This window comes from Argiope bruennichi, chromosome 8, assembly GCF_947563725.1.
Source record: "Argiope bruennichi chromosome 8, qqArgBrue1.1, whole genome shotgun sequence".
In the NCBI taxonomy this organism is placed as follows: domain Eukaryota; kingdom Metazoa; phylum Arthropoda; class Arachnida; order Araneae; family Araneidae; genus Argiope; species Argiope bruennichi.
The window spans coordinates 60,871,891-60,893,424 of record NC_079158.1 but is presented as its reverse complement, the minus strand read 5'-3'; the positions used below and the strand labels follow the sequence as shown (position 1 = coordinate 60,893,424).

At 27.0% G+C, this 21,534-nt stretch overlaps 1 protein-coding gene across 1 annotated transcript in view; it reads right to left on the bottom strand.

The window, feature by feature from the left end:
* The window catches only part of LOC129981290 (low-density lipoprotein receptor-related protein 4-like), a 733,213-nt gene that overhangs the window by 53,825 nt on the left and 657,854 nt on the right, over positions 1–21,534 (bottom strand). The window contains exons 19-21 of the mRNA XM_056092063.1: positions 17,876–18,007; positions 11,670–11,807; positions 9,775–10,033 (exon numbers count right to left, since the gene is read on the bottom strand). Coding sequence (XP_055948038.1) covers positions 9,775–10,033; positions 11,670–11,807; positions 17,876–18,007 — 529 coding nt within the window. The remainder of the gene's footprint in view (positions 1–9,774; positions 10,034–11,669; positions 11,808–17,875; positions 18,008–21,534) is intronic.

The following is a 21,534-nucleotide window of genomic DNA, read 5'->3' as shown; positions in this document are numbered from 1 at the left end:
CCAGGATGAGATATTTCATTTACCGAGGTAAAAAGACTTACGCAAGCTTATTTAATAAAATTCTTATCAATTATCTATAATCATATTTATAGCTATTTTATAAATGCTCGCATTTTTAAGAAAATACACAAGTTTCCTAGTACATGTATTTTAAAGTTATAAGCTATGCTTCAACGGCATCTTACTGACTCATACATCTACTGGTTATCATTCAGCAGATGTACCATGAAGCAACAAACCCAATTCGCTATAAAGAGAAACAGGACTCTTGCATCTACAAAAATTCTTCAAAACATAAACCACAATTTTTTTTAAAAAAAGCCCAGACTAGCTACACATAGATAACAACACTTTCAGACACTAACAACACAAGCATACAACAAATCCTAAATAGAAAACAGTTTAGCATAAATAAATAAATATCTCGCTCTACTTAACACTAAAAACAAAGAATCCTTCTCAAGTTTTTACAGACTTTCCGCCAGTGCGTAGCATTTTTTAGAAGAATATTCAGATCTCTTATCCTAACAGAGATATCATAATAATTCTTGTGTTTTCTTTAACCACTATTTTTAATCTCTAAATTCGGAGCCTAATGATGGCTAAGTTCGAAGATCCATTAACTGATATTCATTAAAATGTATTCAAATCTCTCTTTCCAGCTCTAATACATTAGAGTAAAGCAATATTACAGGTTGATGATGCAAGATCATCATTCATCTTCAATTATATATTTTATGGATAGTTAATAATATTTCATTTTCAAAAAGTTTTGAAATTCTGTACATTTTTTTAAAAAATGTATATGAATTATGCCTTTTTTGCAGAATAAAAAGTAGCATGACCATCTAATCAGGATGTGTATTTATTGCATTCCAAACATTGGCGTCTGATCCAATTTCAGTATTATTAGATCCATCTAGAATTATTCTACAAGAAATTTTAAAATGGGAAGTAAAATCAAATAAATTTAGAGAAATAATGATTAATATTTGCTTTCATATTTCATCCTCGAAATTAAAGCCTATCTTTTATGAAATTGATAATTCGAATGCTAAATTCTAATAAATTTTTAATGAATTCCCCGAGAATTTCTAATGTAATGTTTGATGATTAAATTAAAATTTTAATCTGAAGCTGTTTTATAATTTGAATAGCGTAATATCCTCGATAATGTAGTTTAAGATATTTATTAATTAATAATTGCTTTTCGAGATTTCTCTAAAGAATAGACGACTCACGCAATAATAATAGGAGCAGATTAGCAAATACGTAATAACATACAAGGGGAATATATGAAATAAAATGGAATTAATTGTTAAAATTTAAAATAAAAAAAGCAAAATTAATCGGCTTAAGTACAAGCAAAGTTAAGAATAGAATTTATATTAACACCCACCTAAATTCTATAAATACTTAGATATAACTGATAAGTTCAATAACATTTATAGTATGCAAAAAAGAATTTATATTAGAATTTAGAGTAACTGAAAAACGAATTGAGGTATAAAAATTACATATAATATACGCAAACCGAAGATAAAAAACACATAAAATGCGTGATGATTACACACATGTACACATAATTTGTGTATGTGCTACATTAAAGTTATCCGCGTTAAAAAAATAATATTCTTATTATTCAAACTAAGGCCTCACTTTAACTTTTGGGTTGCAGAAGCTCTAGTTTCCCCATGCTGAATTTAACACCACCTGAAAGTGAAAATGCGTTTTCAGCAAAATTCTCTTCTAAAGTTATATAAGATTCAAACGCTTTCTCATGATCTCTTTTTTCTACTTTTGTGTCTTTCTATTGTTCGCAGCACCGCCTGGTCAAAGTTCGAATATAGAAATCTTGATTATTGTTCAAATTCCTTCCATCAAAATTATCCTGATATAAAATTCTCGTTATGCTCTTACTAGACGAAATACAAGTAACATAAAATACAATAAAATAAAATGCATTAAAAATAATTGAATTTCTTCCTGTTCATCTCAAATGCATTTGGAAAACAAACGGATTTCCAATTTCAAAAATAAAAACGTTTCCCTGGTTGGTTGGTTGATTGGATTTTTCTGGCGCAAGAGCCATGTTTGGCTATACTGCGCCAAGCGTATGGTAGATAAATACTATATTGTGCTAGACATATGGTATTAAAAAATATAAGTACAATTGAGACATACAATTTAAAATTACAAGTTCTCGTTATAAAATGAAAGTCAAATAATGAACAGTATCAGTATTCTTAAAAATGCAAATTATATCCCAGAAAGGAAAATTTTCCAAAAATGTTAAAAGATTAAAATATTCATGAAAACGTGAAGATGCAAATCTCATAACGTTAAAACAGATACACTATATTACAAAATCAAGTTAAAAAAATCATTGTAATCTTTTTATTCGATGTTTTTTAATGTATTTCTTATGAATAGGTGTATTTGAAGATTCATTGTAAAATTTTTTAAGATCAACCTATTGAACCATACATTTTGGGGGACTTTGTCCAAAAACAGTTTTATTAACTGCGGTGAAATCGGTAGAAGGTTCCGGAGCAGGTGGGGTTTCATCATTTGTTTCGTGAAAAAGTTTCCCAGAAAAATAAATAAATGTATAATTTCACTATCCGCAATAAATCAGTCTAGCAGTAAATTTAAATTCAGCTTAAAATGAACCAGGAATGTTACAGATTTTATAACTATCTTAAATATGCCATGAAATTACAAAATAAAAATCGTCTTTCATATATTTCCTGTTACAACAAAGCCTATTACCTGCTAGGTAAATAATTAGTTCCATTCCAATTCCTATTTTCATCGAATAAATGAAGAATTTTAAATATAATCCATCTTTTGTATTAAGAGCGTAACCGAAATCCAAGTCCTTAATTTAGCCAGTTCATGGCACACTTTCAGAACAACAAGAGCCAATTTATTCGCCAAATTTTGCCACTCAGCTCCACCAATCTGCTTTATAAACCAATGAAAGCTATTGGGAATCTATATGCAAATACCAGAAAGTGTGAAATGGGATCGTGGAACTATCCTTGACGTTCGAATAATAGATTTTCCAAGCACTCCGTTTTGTTGGACTTCCGAAAATGATCATAAGTAAATAAATCTTCCACAACCTCATTCAACAACCCTTGATGATAGAAGCATGGCCTAATGAAGACAAATTGCAACCTTTCAGATCGGGAAAACGAAATACTCTTGTTTACTGCCTGGCAAATTCATTAGGGATTTGGTGGGGAATCGAATAAAAGTTGGAAATCCGAACATATATGAGTAATATTTCGCTTTCTAGCCCCGATGGACGATTAGAAACATTAATATTTTATACGGATCGAGAAATTATTCGGTGTATCCAATTGACTTTTCGATTACTGTAATACCGCAGTGAAGCGGATAGCCGCGGTGAAATTAATTTTTCGTTTCATTAATTTCTTGTTCCACATTATATGGATATGATGAAGTGGGTTTTAAAATTCATAGATTTGGCGGTTTTGCAATTAGACATCTCATTTTGGGTATTATTATTAATTTTAGCTTATTTATTTTTCGAATGTTGGTTGTAATTGTTGTATGGTTTGCAATTATATTGGTTATGAGACAGATTTGCATATGTATCTGTGGACAAAATTTTAATTCACCAAAGGATTTATTTGCGGTTCACTACTTTAAGAGACAATTCTATGCGAAAGATTTGTCGTTTCTTTACATAAAATAAAGTCTACATATTTATAAGCAGAGAAAGGTTTAAGGCTTTGAGGAAAAGATCGAATGTCGATATTTTCAGCGATTAGATGTTGTAGAACCGAATAATAAAATTCCAAAGATATGCTAAATTACAGAATAAAACCCAAGTTTAAGCGCATCATTAAAATATTTTAAATTTTATATTGGGCAACAGCCCAAAGTGTAGTTGCAGTTGTTCAAAAGAAAAGTACATGTCAAGTAATTAATAATGGAAACTTTGCTAGAAATGGGAAACAAACAGGGATATCGTCTCATTGTGAACATATGTACCCTGACTTTAATATATCGACATTTAAAAAATATTTGGAAAAAAAATTAAATCAATAACAGTACATGTTTTATATTTCCGACATCATCGGTAATGTTTCTTTTCTTAATACTTAATTGAAATGTGTTAGTTAAATGGTAATTATTGACATTCAAAGGAGATTAAGTTGTCTACAAGACCAGATAAATACTCTAAAATTTTGTTTCATCAAATTTTTTACATCAATCACATTCACCTCACTTTGCTTGCATACATTTTTATTTTCACGTATTCGTAATACAGAGGAAGAATAATAACCTTAAAAAATTCGAACTCTAGATTTTGACGAATCTCTACGTTTTAGAACTCCATGAGTTCGAAAAAATCATGTTTGGAAAATGTCCCTCTGTCTGTGACAAAGATGATTCAAAATCAATTTAAGTCAGAAGACTCAAATTTGGTATACGGTCTTTACACCAAATTCGCAGATTGCTATCAAAGTTTAAGTAAAATCTGTTCAGCGGAAGTCCATCTGTCTGGCTGTTGGAATATAAGTTAACACGATAGCTACAAAACGAAGAGAACTAGATAAATAAGATTTGGCACATAGATTCAATATCTATAGAGTATACACCTATCAAATTTTGAGCCAAATCCAACTATGGATTGACCGTCTGTTGGTCTGTACTTTCAGAAGTAAGTAAACCCGATCATTCAAAAACTCAATGACTTAAAAAAAACAAATTTGGTTTAAAAATTTGTGACTACAAGTGAAGTTTTATATGAAATTTTTATTTCAATCTGTTGTAAAAAACACTTCTAAAACTCAAATTCTGTTTTTGGATATTATTAAATGCATGACAGGGGTTAATCGCTATTTAATTCACCAAATGTGACAGTATAGATTCGGTAAAAACGCCAACTTCACGCCAAAAGTTAATATTTCGTAACTGACATAGGCCAGTGCCATGCAAAGCCTTTTCTGGCATGACAAATTTGCAGCAATTTGTGTTTTAGATTAATGCTCGGCCATTATGTAGGTAATTCTTATTAATAAATATTAACGATGGGAGAGATATATTTGATGACAAATATTTGATGTATTCATCAAATATTTGTAAAAAAATTATTACCTTCTATTTTTTGCTTAAAATAGTCTTATATCTGAAAGAATTAAAAAGACAGAATCCATTAAAGTCCTTCTATTCCACATTAACCCTTCGAGTATACATTTTTTTTTTTTTTTTTTTTGCGTTTGGAAACAGTAGATTTTATGCAACAATTGATTTATTTCATAGTATTATTAATATGTGTATGATAATTTGGATAAATTTAAGTAATTAGTATTACAAAAGAAGAGAAAAAAAAAATAAAATTCAAGTCTTGATTAAAAAAAAGCAAATTATTAATACTTTTGAAACTAATGGCATTCTTTAAAACAGGTGGGTAAATGCAGTACTGTGTATTCTCCGCATTGCTATGTAGTGTCCTTTCTAATTTGTTTCTTAGCCCTATGACTGTATTTGACGTATCAGAACGCCATGTGCGACTTCGGCCAAATTAATGCATGACGTTCAGATACGCCGAATTCTGTCTAAGGGTTAACTTGATATCGGCGATAAATATTACCACACATTTCGGATTTAGATCCATTAAAGTGTTCATGTCCTACATAGTGAGATTAGCTACACGTGGTGGTAAACAATGGTATTAGCTTTGCTATCTCGTAAATTTGATATTATAGAGTATTTTAAATGTAGTATGAAAAAACACATCAAGCAAAGTAATGCTAAGAGCAATAGGCGTAAAATGAGCATTTGTTTCGCGATTCCAGCACTCTTAGCAAGAAAAACATAAGAAATAAAACAGAATAATTAGATCTCAGTTAGATCTTTTATTTTGGGTATTTGAAATGTTCTATGCCATTGGAAAATGAAGATAATCCTTTATTCTGTTGTTAGAGATTTGCAAAATAATCTTGGTTTGTTCTTAAATTTTTGGAAATTGGCATAGGTTTTGTTCTTAATATCATTGCGCTTATTGCATCTTATCGTTCTAAATCGAAGACTTTCCACAATTTTTCGATTCATTTTCGCCCTATTTTATACCATTTTCAAGATAGGGGTGCAAATTCCATTGTTAAACACCGGGTGGTATTGCAACTGATCTAACGTATGCTGTATGGTTATTTTATTATACTTAGGCGTTATGTTTGTGTTAATAGCTGTCACCGTTCTCAAGGTAAGGTGGGTTAGAACTTGAGTGGGCAACTGGTATATTATAATATTACGAGTGATACGCGGCAAGCATATTTTTTTATGCTTTACTGTGTCATAGCACTCACACCTGCCTGCATATTTGTATAATATTATATAAAAGTTAATACATTTTAAACTGTGCGTTATTTTATTAATTTAATCATAATTTTATTTTAATAAGAATGCCATTTTTATTTAGGATTTGGTGACATTTTTTTTTTTTCTATTTTATGCATTAATATTTATTTTAATTAATTTATTATTTTATTTATAATATTTCTATTTTATGCATTTAATATTTTCGACTTTCTTTTTAGTATCTTCATTAAAATGCAAACAAAAAGTGAAAGGCAACTGATGCGCTTTATAAAAACCTGAATTTCCATTTTGCAAAATTTGCATTGAATAAGAATAAGAATTGCATAGGTTGAAATAATAAATAATTTTAAATGTATATATATATATTCAAAAATTCTAAAAAAATATCTAATTATTTATTTATCCACTATCTTTATCTATCGTTAATTCAATGCTATATTATTTGCTTAATTTCCAGTAAAATGTTTTTAAAAAATTTACTCCTCTTTATAGGCCTCTTTTAAAGTTCTACATCAGTTAAAATTCAATATCCATTTCTTTTAAGAACTTTAATTAGGCCTTGATTTAGACCTTTTTTAACCCTTCATTGAGCTCTAAGAATTCTTAATTTATTGATAATGCTTTAGCGAAAAGTCTTTCGGTATTATAAAATGTATTTTATGTATTTTAATTCAAATTTTAAAAAACTAAATTGACCCTATTATGTATTCCTATAGTGTTTTTCTTTTTTTATTTAATTATTATTCAATTCCTGACCTTTACCATCCTCTAAATAGTATTCACCTCCTCAATTTTTAAATTTCGCATTTCTTATAGTATTATGCGCTTGTTCATATTAGTATAAAATATATCTTACCATCCGACACCATATAAAAAAAATATATTGCACATATCTCAATGATTTTGTTCGATATTCTGAATGTTTTTTTATTCGATATTCTTCTATTTACCATATTTCTAGAACTTTACTTACTTTTATTATTTATTATTTTAAATATTTTAACTAAAATTTCAAAAACTAAATTAATTCTATTAGATATTCCTATGGCGTTTTTACCTTTTTTTTTATTTAAATATTATTTAACCAGTCGCCTTCTAAATTATACTCACCTTCGCAATTTTTATATTTCCTCTTGTTTTACAGTCTCGTCTAAAAATCTAATCTTTTACATCTAAAAATAATAGAAGTATAAAAAAGAGCAGATTGTAATACGTCTTCCTATATTTACTTTCCATTGCCTGACTTTCTTTGACTAGCACTTAAAACGTCACTATAGTTAATGATAACTAATTTGACGTATAAAATGTAAGAAAGACTTATTACTAAAGCTCTCTTCCAAATTTAAAGAATCTAAATAAAGACTAGAACGAAGAGATAAAAATTCTCTTAAATTTATTGCCAAGACTATTTTTCAGGACCTCGCCATCAGGAAATTAATAGACAAAAATATATTTTATGAAACTGCGAGTCATTTGGTGGATAGTAGAAAATTCAGCCGAAGTTCCATTAAACTTCATTTCATTAAGAGGTTTTATAAAACTATGGAAGAAGGAATTATTCTATTAAAAATAAATATATTAAAAGGTAAAATTTAGACTGAAAGTCATTTAAAAAGATTAATTTATTAATGCGTATTTAGGTAACTATTGGTTTCCCGGATACTTTATAATTAATTTAAGATACAAGTTTGTATTAAAAAAACTCTTAGCATATGCTTTTAAGTATTTGGGTATGACAAGATTTTTTGGTAAACTTTATTTACTACAAATTGAAAAATTTGGCTAAGTGCTTTATTTTGTTGAAAATTACATTAACTTCTACTAATGGACGAAAATTATTAGTGTTTTGCATATTGTATGCTCCAAAATCTTAGAATAATGAATTTAATTTCCATTTCAAGTGGGAGAATATCCAGGAATAAAAAGGCAATTATTTTTTTCATTTTATGGAACAGAATTCTTATACTGTTATACGTTTTAAGGATAAAATATTTTATATATATAATTAAGCTAATGTCTTGCTTTTACATCACATTTCGCAATATTATTTGATGATTATGTCTATGTTCACAGGCAAGTTAGGGTTTTTCTGTGCTAAAGACGAGATATACAAAATGTATACTTAAATTGAATAAAAGGCCGATAAATGATAATTTTAATGCTAGTTTGTAAAAATAAAATTTTTATATCTTCATTTTTGAAGAGCATTTTCGGAAACATAAAATGATTGGCGGTTTCTAGACAACTAGAGCATTAAAATAAAATAATTTAACTTGATTTAAAGTAAATCCTTTAAAATTATTTTAATTTTTTTCTTAGTCTGTTTATATTATATATATATATATATATATATATATATATACACAAGTAAATATTTTTTAAAGAATTTTTGAATATATATCCATTTAAAAATATTTATTATTTGAACCTATGCAATTCTTATTCTTATTCAATATTATTTTGTAAAATGGAAAAGCAAGGTTTCACTTTGCATACAAGTTATCTGTTACTTTCTGCGGGCATTTTAATGAAAATAAAATATTTAAACTATTATGCATAAAATGCGTGTCCTTTAAGATAAAAAGAGACACCAAATCATAAAAAAAATCTCAAATAATTGATTTTAAGAATTATAAAATTATTATTTCTCAAAAAAGTTATTATTTTCTATTTACAAGTAAATTACTAAACAGATAATTGCACTATAAATCTAATCAATCAGTCAAATATTAATTTCACATAGTTAATAAACGACTATAGTAAAATATAGAGAAATTTTATGCTACCTTAATGATTTATTACATTATTATTTTACCAAAAAATCTATTCTATAATTATCTATTTACAAAAAAATAAATATTTAACAGATAATTGTTCTCTAAATCTTATAATGTCAGTCAAATATCAGTTTCACATAGTTAATAAAGATTTAACTATAGTGAAATATGGCGAAATTTTATGCTATCCTAATAATTTACTACATTATTATTTTACAAAAAAAAAAACCCTATTCTATAATTATTTATTTACAAAAAAAAAAAAACCCTATTCTATAATTATTTATTTACAAAAAAAATTACTTAACAGATAATTCCACTCTAAATCTTATAATATCAGTCAAATATCAATTTCATGTAATTAATAAAGAGTTGACTATAGTGAAATGTAGTGAAATTTTATGCCACCTTGGGCAAGAATGCAAATTTTATGTTATAAAAATACTTTAAATAAATATAAGATTTAAACTTCACCATTTCAGAAAAAATATTACTTCATATATCCCAAAGAAAACAAAACAAATTATATTTTACAATAAAATAAATAAAAATACAAAGGACGGTTGAAGCAATAATTACCAATTGCATCTTTCTATCACCCCTAAAATTCTACTTATCACCCTTCTTTAGATCTTACCCTGGTTCGTAATGCAATGCTATGGCTCTTGGGCTGTCCAGATTACTCCAGACCAATACTTTTCGAAAGCTGCCGTCTAGTTCCGACACTTCGATGCACTTCCTCTGGTCATCTGTCCAGTACAATTTCCTGCCGATGGAGTCGACGGCTAGAAAGTCGACGGACCCTAAGCCTTTGCTGATGACATTCTCCACATGGGATCCGTCCAAATTCGATCGCTGAATTTTCTCACGTCCCGTGTCCGACCAGTAAATCTTCTCTGGAAATACAATCACCAGGACTTACTTGGAGAGGGTTGTAAACAGTCGTGGAAATGTTATCAAATGATAAACAGGTAACATATGTTATTGAGATATAGATAGAATTTATTTCGTAATTTTAGGACAAAGTGGACTAAGTACTTTTGTAAGTTATAATTTCCGTTGTTTTCATTTTGTTTACATATACATTGAAACTTTGTTAAATCAAGTATGTTTACATACACATTGAAATGTTGCTAAATATCAAGTATGTTTACATACACATTGAAATGTTGCTAAATATCAAGTATGTTTACATACACATTGAAATGTTGCTAAGTATGAAGTATGTTTACATATACATTGAAATGTTTCTAAGTATGAAGTATGTTTACATATACATTGAAATGTTGCTAAATCAAGTATGTTTACATATACATTGAAATGTTGCTAAATCAAGTATGTTTACAATTTTAGAGCTAAATATATTGTTCTAAAATTTCAGAAGATATATTAAAAAAATTAAAATATTCATTACTATGATGATTCGGATTATATGCCCCTTTCTTTTTTATAATACCTAATAATTAGAAGATGAAAATCATAAGCAAGTTATAGTACACTGTTTTTTATTTAAGAAGAAGCAAGTGTGGAATTCTATATCAACATGTTATTATGAAAAATGGGTCAATTTTTATATCTTAAGATTTCTTAATAATAAACATGACCAGTAGGAGACGCACCTCAAAGAGGAAGGCGGACGATATTTTGAACTTACATATTTTTATAGAAAGAAATTTGATAATAAAATATTTTGGATTCGACTGTTTTAGAAACATTGTAGGAAAAGACTATGGAACTCTGAAGTTAAAATAAAATCCGATTTCGTATGATTAGGAAATAATTACATTTATAAAACGAAAACATTGATATATATAAACACACAAGTGGCTATATATAAACACAAGTATAAGTAATTTAAAAACAATTATGGCCAATCTTCTTTTATTAATGATATTCTGATTATTCATGAAAAGGCACCAAAAATATGTATAATAATTATAACAATTATACACTCAAACTTAATGCAATTAAAAATTATACACTTAAACTTAAATAAACTTCTAACACATACTATTAGAAACGAAATTTTAAACTAAAAGTATTTTAAACTATCACATCCCTTTAAAAAAATATGGATGATTCTTCAAAAATATAGATACACAAATATTTTTGAATTTGACAAAAGCAATTAAATAAGAAAATTTTAGTGCTGTGTAAAACTGTTTTTTGTAAAATTTTCCAAAATTAATTTAGCTACTTATAAAATTTGTATAGATCTAAGGAAAAGAAACTTAGTCACATATCATATAAGAATTTTTTAATATATATGTTGTTGTTTCCTCAAAATGCCGTATACTCATAATAAGTGATTTTTTTAAGTATGACATCGATTAAAAAGCAATAATATTTAAAAGGAAACAAAATTATTTTTAAAAAGTTTTGATATTAATCATTTCATATCAGAAATATAAAAGACTTAAACGTAAATTGTATAATTCCTATCCGGTACTTGAATTAAACTTTCGAATGAAAAAAATTTATAACTACTTATATGAGAGATCATCATATCAAAAGAATATGATGTATAATTACCTCCCTGCGTGTCCACATCTAAGGCTATCGCATTTTTTATGCTTCCAATGCGAAGAACTACATCAGCTGTATAAGGAACGTCCAATGACACTTTCCGAATATCTGTTCGTTTGGCAACAATCAGAAAATTATTCATACCTGAAATAAAATGAATAAAAATCAAAATAGTGAATGCGATTGAGGATCAATAGCAACAAGCAAAATGTTATTCATTTTCAATTAGTAATTATTCATATCTCGAATAAAACAATGTGTTAAAATATTATTATAAATTAGAAAAAAAAATAGTTATTTTTCGAAAATAAGGAAGAAAATAAAAGGTATAAAGAACTAAGATTAAGCACAAATAATAATTTTTAAATAAAAGCATAAAAAAATTTCAGAATACGAATTACAGTTTAAATGCCGAATAATGAGGAATTAGGATTTAAAAAAGGATAAAAAAGATGCTTGGTTAACTGCAGAGATTTCTGCAACTCGTCTGCAAATAAATGCTATTGTTATGATCGTGCTGTTATTACTACAAATGGGAGTGTATTTGTATTTCGTCTAAAATATTTATATTCTAATTATGAGACTTAATTAACTACTCAAAAGGAATTAGAAAGATAAGTAAAATATTTACTTTTATACATACTTAAAGAATTCATTATTTATTTACTTACCCATAAAAATAATTGAAATACTTTTCTGCGGTTATTTTGCTTTTTCAAATATATTATTATATTCGAAACTAGATTTCTGTTTTGAAATTAACTTGAAATATTAAACTTAAGTTTAGGCTTAAAATTTCAATTCATTCTAAATACATGCATTTCATAAATAAAATATCTAATTTATAATTTTGTTACAGTCATTTTATTTGAAGACGTATTTCATAAAATTTCTAATTATATAAATATTATCCAAATAATCAAAAATGATAAAAGATGAAATTATCATAATGCTTCAAAGTAGAATATTACTTCTATTTTCAAAAACATGAAAAAAAAGCTTATTTTTTGAAATTTAAAAAAAAATAATATTTTTTTGCAGATTTAATGTTTTTTGAAATAATGAATTAAAAATAAATCGCCTTTAATGCATTTCGAAATAATCAATACTTAATCATTTATTAATTCTTTGACAATTTTCAGAAATATCTACATTCATACTTTGAATAATGACAAAAAATAATTATTGTTATTGCAATTACTTTTTCGACATAACATTATTCAGAATATACCATTTTGTGATAATAATTTTTAAAATAATAAATGGTTATTTACATAACAATCATTGATTTGAAATAAATTATAATTGTAAAAATCGATGCTAATTATAAAAGCAATGATTATGTTTTAACTTAAAATTTTAAATTATTACTTTGTTATTTCATAAGTGATATATTAAGTATTGTTTACATGAATTATCACTTGAGTTTGTAACTTTAGTTCATATGCAAAACGATAATTTTTGTTTTCCTATTGATGATATTAACCTATTTTATTTAAATTTCCATCTTTATAAATTGTTCACATTTTTAATAAAATATACTGGTAGCATGCCTTTATTATACACAATCCACACTGTAGGGTATCAAAAATATTGCAAACTTCATAAATGTTTCCAATATTTGTAATATTACAAAACATGTTAAAATTATTACAGAAAAATTTGTATTACTGCGGTATATATAGACATTTATTTATTTCTATGGCTTCATTCCGTGTATCAATTTATTTGTATATCTATCTTTATAAAAATTTAATTTAATTTGCGTTAATAATTATAGAATTTAATACGTTAAAAAACGATTGGCACTTTATACATACACTTTCATAAAAATTACTTCATTTTCCAGAACTGTATATATAAATATATATTTATTTATTATGGCGTATCAAATTATTTTTATATCATTCTTTATAAGAATTTGACGTCATTTATAGTCATCAATAATTTAAAAAAATTAATGAATTAAATATCATTTAGTGCATTATACATACTACATTTTCATACGTCACTTAATTATTTAGAACTACAGAAGATTTTAATTTTAGTTTGAATATATCAATTATAATTTTCAGAAATAAAATAGTATCAATATTATTGAATTAACGGCATTCATTAAAAATGTTTATATACTGATATTATAAGCTATATATTTTGCAATTGCCTCATAACATAGGCATACATACTACTGGTCTTAATAGTAAAATTTAAAATTTGTTACATTTTTAGTGAAGATAAAACATACTAATTTCAAATTAGGATTTTCTTTTACTTTCTCCTACTTTTAAATCATTTAATAATAATTCTGAGATTGCAAAGCACTCATTATAGTTTATTTTATTTTAAAAAATGAAAAAAGTTTTCCCATTTCTAAATGGAAATAATCTTAGTTCTACTATTTAAGTTTAAAATAGAAAATGAAATGAAAAGGGGGAAAAAATCTTCATTTCCAAACGAAAATCGAAGAAACTCTCGAATTCCTGTCAACTACACGACAAATTCAAAATTTACGAAACCGTGCACCTTGATGTCGGTTTTAAGGTGCTCTTTAAATATGTCGTCGGTTTAGCTACACTTGAGAAAAGAATCGAGAGAATTTGATTGGATTTATGGAAATTCCCGCCAGAAATGGAAAATAGAATTATTTGAAGAGGGAATACTTGAGGAATTCCACCCGACTTTTATAATTCTTAAGAATATTTTTACGTCGCTGAAGGAAAAAGGTTTAGGACACCGAGCAAGTTTGAAAATAAAGATATGTACGGAAGACTTGTTTTACACTTCTTTTTGTGTTTTTAATTAAATGATTTTTAGAACGAATTCCCTGAAGGGAAGTTCAAGAGAAATGCAAATTTTCTAACTGAGTGTACAAAATGGAAATATTTTGTTACTGATTAAACAGATGTTTCGTTGCTTATTAAGTACAGAGATATAATCTAAAAATCTAGATACAATCTATTTAGAAAATCTATTTTCGTTTCTGTATCTTTCTAACTGAAATTCTAAATTAATTTTACTTCAGATTGCTTTTAGTTTAGATTCTTTCCTATTTTTATTATGCAAGGGTGTTTTTTTTTGTTTTTTTTTCGTTTTTATATTGGTGTTCAAGCCTGAAGCTATTGAAAAATCTTAAAAATAGCCCCGACATTTCTCAGATCTTAAGATTAATAAATACACTCTCTTATATTCTCCAACCGTCTTATTATTCTTAATAAAGCACTTAAAGAATTTATACACCGACATCTAACACAACTATATTTGCCACGGCATCGAAAACCACCAATGAACTTGAAACTTCATATCTCCATATATGGGGTGCACTTTAGTAAATGTATCTTAATAACTTACCAAGGTCAGGTGTGTCGGTAATTTATATTAATTTGGTAGTTTCAAATCTATAGTACATTTTTAACAATTAACAATATATAATTTTTCGACTTGAAAAAAGTAGGTTCAATTTACATCTTTAAAAATTTTAATTGATTTCATATAAATTGAAGTATGTTATTATTATTTAACTAAATTTTATGAGTTTTGATTTATTTAAAACTGCTTAAAACTTTAAAAAATATTATGTTTAATTTTGTTAATGTTTTTTTTTTAAATTCTCTGGTTTAATGAAATTATTAAATTTAAAAAAGCATTATCACTATATTTGAAAATACAGTGTCCTTCCTTTTATTTTCAAAATTTTTGAAATCTTATAATAATATGCCATTAATGAATGAGTTAGAAAGTTAATTTGCATAAACGATAAGTGCAAAAGACATAGAAAAGATAAAATCTAATTCCACACAGACTAATGTTCTAAATTACTGCACGAAAATGAAACACATTAAATTAAATTATTCAACCTTTTAAAATGCAATATCTAAAAGTGGAAAAGGATCTTTTTCATATAAATAATCTAAATAAGTACTTTGAAGGTCTATAAATTTAGTAAGGAAAAGTGTTTTAAATTTGTATTAAAATAAAATGTTTGAGGGTTTGGAGTTATTAAACCAGATCAAATGAAAGTAATCTAATTTTTTTATATGTATTTCAAATTAGTAAAAAAAAACTATTTTGGTGTTAAGGATATGATTAAATTTGTAAGAGAAACAGGGGAATTTGACATTTTCATATTTTTTTGAGTAATGAAATTCACTAGACATAAAAAAAACACAAAATCCATTAAAAAAGTATCATTATGTGTCTTATTTATTTTGAAATGGCCATATCCGTAAATTTGTTGAATGTGTAAACATTTTCAGACTTAGCAATAAAATAAATAATATTTTTAGTCATGAAATGTTTTATTAAACTTGATTTCCCTATTTTAGGTTTTATCGTTTTCATGAATATCAATCACAATATTTCGAATTTTCCAATTTTTTACAGCAATGGTTTAGACATTTTTTTAAACATTTTTCAGCTTTATTATTATTGTTTTAATTTTTCTAAAATAAAAATGATGATGACTCAAATTTGTAGCATTTTCTTACTATCCTACGTTACAATGCGACAAACATTTTAACCGAGTTTAGGAAACTTATTATTTTATATGATATAAACAATAAAACAAATCTGAAAATGAATGAAATATTCAAATTAGAATTACGGAGCGATACAATCCAATACTAAAGAACCTAAATTAAATATAAATTAACTTCAGACAAATTTTTTCAATAAGGTAGAAAAAATGCAACTGTAAAATTTTTCGTCACATATATGAATGAAAAAATGTAACTTTTAAAATGTGTGATACAATTTTTCAACTTTTTAAATATGCGATACAATTTTTCAACTTTTTAAATATGTGATACAATTTTTCAACTTTTTAAATATGTGATACAATTTTGAACCTGAATGTGTTTTGACCAGTTGAATCATATATGATCACCTCTTATTTTTTAAAATCTCAATCTGGTCACGAATTTAATTTTTAGAATATATAAACTTACAGATAAACAAAACCCTTAAGCTGTTCTCATATTAGCATTCTAGTATATTTAAACAATACATTTTATGTTAAATTGTAATTTTTATTAAGCTATAATTAAACTTTGCGTTCTATATGTTATAGAATTAAAAAGTCCATTGTTTCCTCATAGATGAAAGCTCAGAATTTCAGAAATAAATCTATATTCATTTGAGTGAAGGTAACTAACATTTTTAGGGTTTTTTTTTAGGAATTTTTTACTTTGACAAAAGTTGATTTGTTTTATGTTAAGAATTATGTTGATTGTAAGATTAGTTAAAAAAATAGTCAAAGTAATTGAATTCTTACCAATGAAAAGTTAATTCGATGTTGTGATTTCAGACACCGTGAATTAATTTTTTTTATTTACATAGAAAAGGAATTCAAAAATTTTCACATCATGGAAACAGACATTATTGAAATTCCGTTTTGTTAGAAATTCTATATTTTGTATAAATTCTATATTTTATATTTATAATTTTTATATTTTATAGAGAATGGATTCTGTATTTTGATATTCTTTCTAATAAAATCAGACCAAAAAGCACAAATTGAATTTTGATAAAGTAAGGTCAGCATATCCTATTATAATTGATAAATACATCCACCATGTATGGTGAATTGCACGTATCCGAAAACGTTTTAATATTTATTTTCTTTGGAATTAGGCAATTTTAAATTCGTTTTATTCATTAGTTTAATAACACATATACTGTTTGTGCATAGGCTGGAAAATATTCTTATATCATTGAATTTCTTTCTAGAAATGCTGATTAGTTTTAGGACCCTATCATTTTCTTTAAAGAAAAATGATTTTTTTTAAATTTCTCATAGGAAAATTATACAACACGGAAACTATAATCGAAAAGTTCGAATTCGGGATTTTGGCGAATTCTCATGACCTCTGTGAATTCGAAAAACGTATTTCCGGGATTCTGTCTATCTACTGCGGATATGATAACTTCAAAATATCTCTGAACTAGAGAAGTGACATTTAGTATCGATTCTTTACATAAAATTTGTAGATTTTTAGTTCAATTTTGTAAGAAATCCAATGTACGAGTGTCCAAGCACACGTGACCATGGATAGTATAAAATAATGAGTGTTAGATGGATACAATTTGGCGCACATATTTAATATCTAACTTGTAGAAATATCTCGAACAGAATGTCAAGAGTTTCATTGGAACATCTTATTTAATTTCAATTTTTTTTTTCTCAAATTTAAAAACAATCCAGTGCATCTTCTTACCTTTAGAGCAGGTTTTTTGGTCTTTCTGTAGCAGTATACCAGTCGGACACTTACAAGAATAGCCTTTCTGACCAGGTGATAGCAAACATAAATGACTGCAACCGCCATTGTTCACTCTGCACTCACTGCTTACTGCAAATATAACACACAAAAATACTTTATAGTACAAACAGTATTACTTAATGAATGTGGCTGAGCTAAATTCATAATTTTCAATTTATATGCTTAATTTATGAAAATTAAGACAATATCCAAATTAATATTTATTTAATAAGTTTGTTACATTTGAACATATTACGCACAATCACTTTGCTAAAAGATATTATTGTACAGTTTCTTCTCCATCCAACTATTATGCCCCGAAGATTAAGAGCCTTGAGTGCAAGTAGGCCTTGCCATCATCCTGCAAATTGATCATATGCTCCATTTCTCTTTTATTTATTTCTAATCTAATTTTTTTCTATCATTCTACTTAAGAAAACAGTAATAAAAAATAAAACGAATTTTGAAAGCAGCATACGCATTAAAATCCTACACATTGTTATCACAATACATTAATTATGTCAAACTGCTCAATCAGATAATACCTTATGAAGAACATTTACATTTCACCCCTAAACTGTTTTTCATAGCTATTCAGTTCTGCATAGCTACTCAGCTATGCAGTAATCCAGACTTTTTATTGGATGAATTTTGATATTTTCAGAAGGAGAAATGTGTAACGATAAAAATAGGAGATTTCAGCGTCCTTGGTGTGACTTCAAAATAGGATTTTAATTATGTTTTACGGTATTATTTACTTCCCTATTTTGTTTACTTTTACGCTTGCATTGCTTCTTTTTAGCGTTTTTGGGTTTGCTTGGCGACGTTCAAATTCTGCCAAGCTAAAGGGATTTCTTGATATTTTTTATAATATTCTAAGATTGTCAAACACCATCATACAGATAATGCCAAGATGGGTGCATTCCGGATTTATTTAGCAACTTTCAGATGACGCCAATACCAAGATAATAGGATTAATTGGCGACTTTCACATTACGCCAAGATCACTCAACTCCATTATACATAAGATTCTAAGATGGTTGGCAATGTTTTGCATTTTTTGGCAATTTAGCTGAGGAGGGTATAAAAATAAGCAAGTTCCGTAACAATCAATATATAGCATTATTTATTAATATACTTTTAGACATTTTGAACAATGATTCACTGATTCTATAATAAAAATGCGTTTTTCTTAATAAACTTTCAAAATTTCGAAGCTTTTAATAGTTTGGTTGCCTCCTGTTTCGATATTTGTCATATTATCAAGAATTTTCTGTACTCGCGTGTGTGTGTCTATGGTTTTATAGTGTCTGTAGTTATAAAATAAATTTCCCTACAAATTCACTGAAACTGTGACTGTACAATTATAAAAGCGATTTTTCCCGTATTTAAGCGGAAATCAACTGTCAACCAGAAGCATCCGGTTCCGTCATTACAAAGCCACCATACACGTCTTTTTTGGTTATTAGATCAATTATTATGTGGCATGAATGCTTCTTTTTGCAAGTAAACCCTAAACTCCATTGAAATGTTACTAGAAAAACAAGAAAAGAATATACATAAATGTACTGATTTATAAATCCAGCAGCCTTGTAAAACACATTCATAATAAAGATCTTAAATACAAAGACAATGATGCAACAGAGCGAGAAAAAAAGCATTTACCAAAATATTCCTATAGTTGCACAAATCAATTTTACACAAACAAAAATAAACACACAGATCCTATAAAGAATGATCTTTTCGCAAAATACGTTACACAAAATTCCTTTCGAAACTTAAACATTTTCCAAGTCGGGGGACTTCATTTTTTTCGTCCTCTCTTTACTTTATATCCTTATATCGGCTATGCAAACAAATTCTGATGTGTGTAAAAAGTTTTGAGAAGCGGCTGATAAAAAAGGACCTTTTTCCGAAAGAGCAATCAAGTACAAAGGAGTGAACAGCAGTCCCGTGTCTATTATTACTGCCTGACTTTTCACAATACACAAAGGGAGTGAGGCAAAATGGATACTAAGCGATAATCGATATCAATAGGAATATCGATTACAAATAATCTATTTCGTTGCGGAAAGACAGAGGGGGAGGTTCGCTCCTGTGGTGCCATTAAAGAGTTTTCGGCGCGAATGAGATAATGAAAGGAATTGAGAAGTAAAGTGGTCTCAAGAACATTTAATTTTCGTCGCATCGATCTCGGAGCGAATCGTCGCAATACCACGAAATTGGAAATGGGAAATTTGCATAAAAATAAATATTTAAAAAATTAAGTTGATCTTAAATATTGAAATAATTTTAAATAATGAATATGAAGATCTTTAAAAGTAAGTTTATATAAATAAAATAAAATATGGAAAAATTTTTAATAAAAATCTGAAGATTAAAACAAAATAATAAATTATGAGAAACCTATACTTTATTGAAGTTAAAAAACTTTATTTTAATATAATACACCGTAATATTAAATGAAAGTTAATGAAATTTCTTTATGATATTTATGGTGGCTTAATTTTTAATAATATTTTTCAGCTCTTAGCAGTTCTACTGAATGAACATTAATGAAATTTTTCATGATATTTATGGAGACATAATTTTTAAAAATATTTTCAGCTACCAGAAGTTCTATTAAATGAACGTTAGTGAAATACCTTTTTAACACTATTTTTACAGCTTTTAGCAGTTCTACTGAATAAATGCTAATGAAATTTCTGTACGATTTTATCGTAGCTTAATTTTTAATAATATCGTTTTCAGTTCTTAGCAGTTCTAATGAATGGACGTTAATGAAATTTCTTTATGATATTAATCGTAACTTAATTTTTAATAATATCGTTTTCAGCTCTTGATAATTATATTGTCTAATTCCAATCTCCAGGTGTTTGATGAAAAATTATTTTCAAATTTTCCCCACTACAAACAAAAGAAATTATTACAACCTTAATGCAACTTTTAAATCTTTATTTACCCAGGTAGAACAGCCCATTGCACAATATTGTGAGACTTTACATGATATTAATTACAATATTGCGACTTTAAAATATTGCAAATACTGATCAATGTCATACAATAATGTTCAGTATCAATGTCATACTAATGTTCAGTACTAGGGTAACTAATGAAATCGTGTAAAAAATATTTTCTCATATTCACTCTCCAACAGAATTTCTCATATAAAATGAAAATTTACATGCTCTGTTATTGAAAATAGTCTGGTAGAAAATATACGGTGAAATGTCCGGTAAGCTGTGTAACGAATAAAGCTTTATTCCTAGAAATCTAGCAAAATCATTTTCATGAAATACAAAAAGATCAACACTTCAAGAACCTCTCAAATCATATGGAAACGACAAATTATTTTTAAATAACATCATTAGTAAAATTAGAGAGATCTCACCGAAATTACTCCAAGGGTCACTCGTTTTATGTATTTCGCGTTTGTACAGCCCGTGAGAGAATATCGAGTTTTCGAGAAGGATCCATGAATCTTTGCTCTTAATATATTAATCGCCCTTCTCCCTTTTCTTTCGAGAGCATCCATTTTTGCACAAAATTCGCCAAAATTGGCGTGGAGATCGGGAGCCATTGGCACGGCATCCATTAAAAATAAATATCTGTAAATC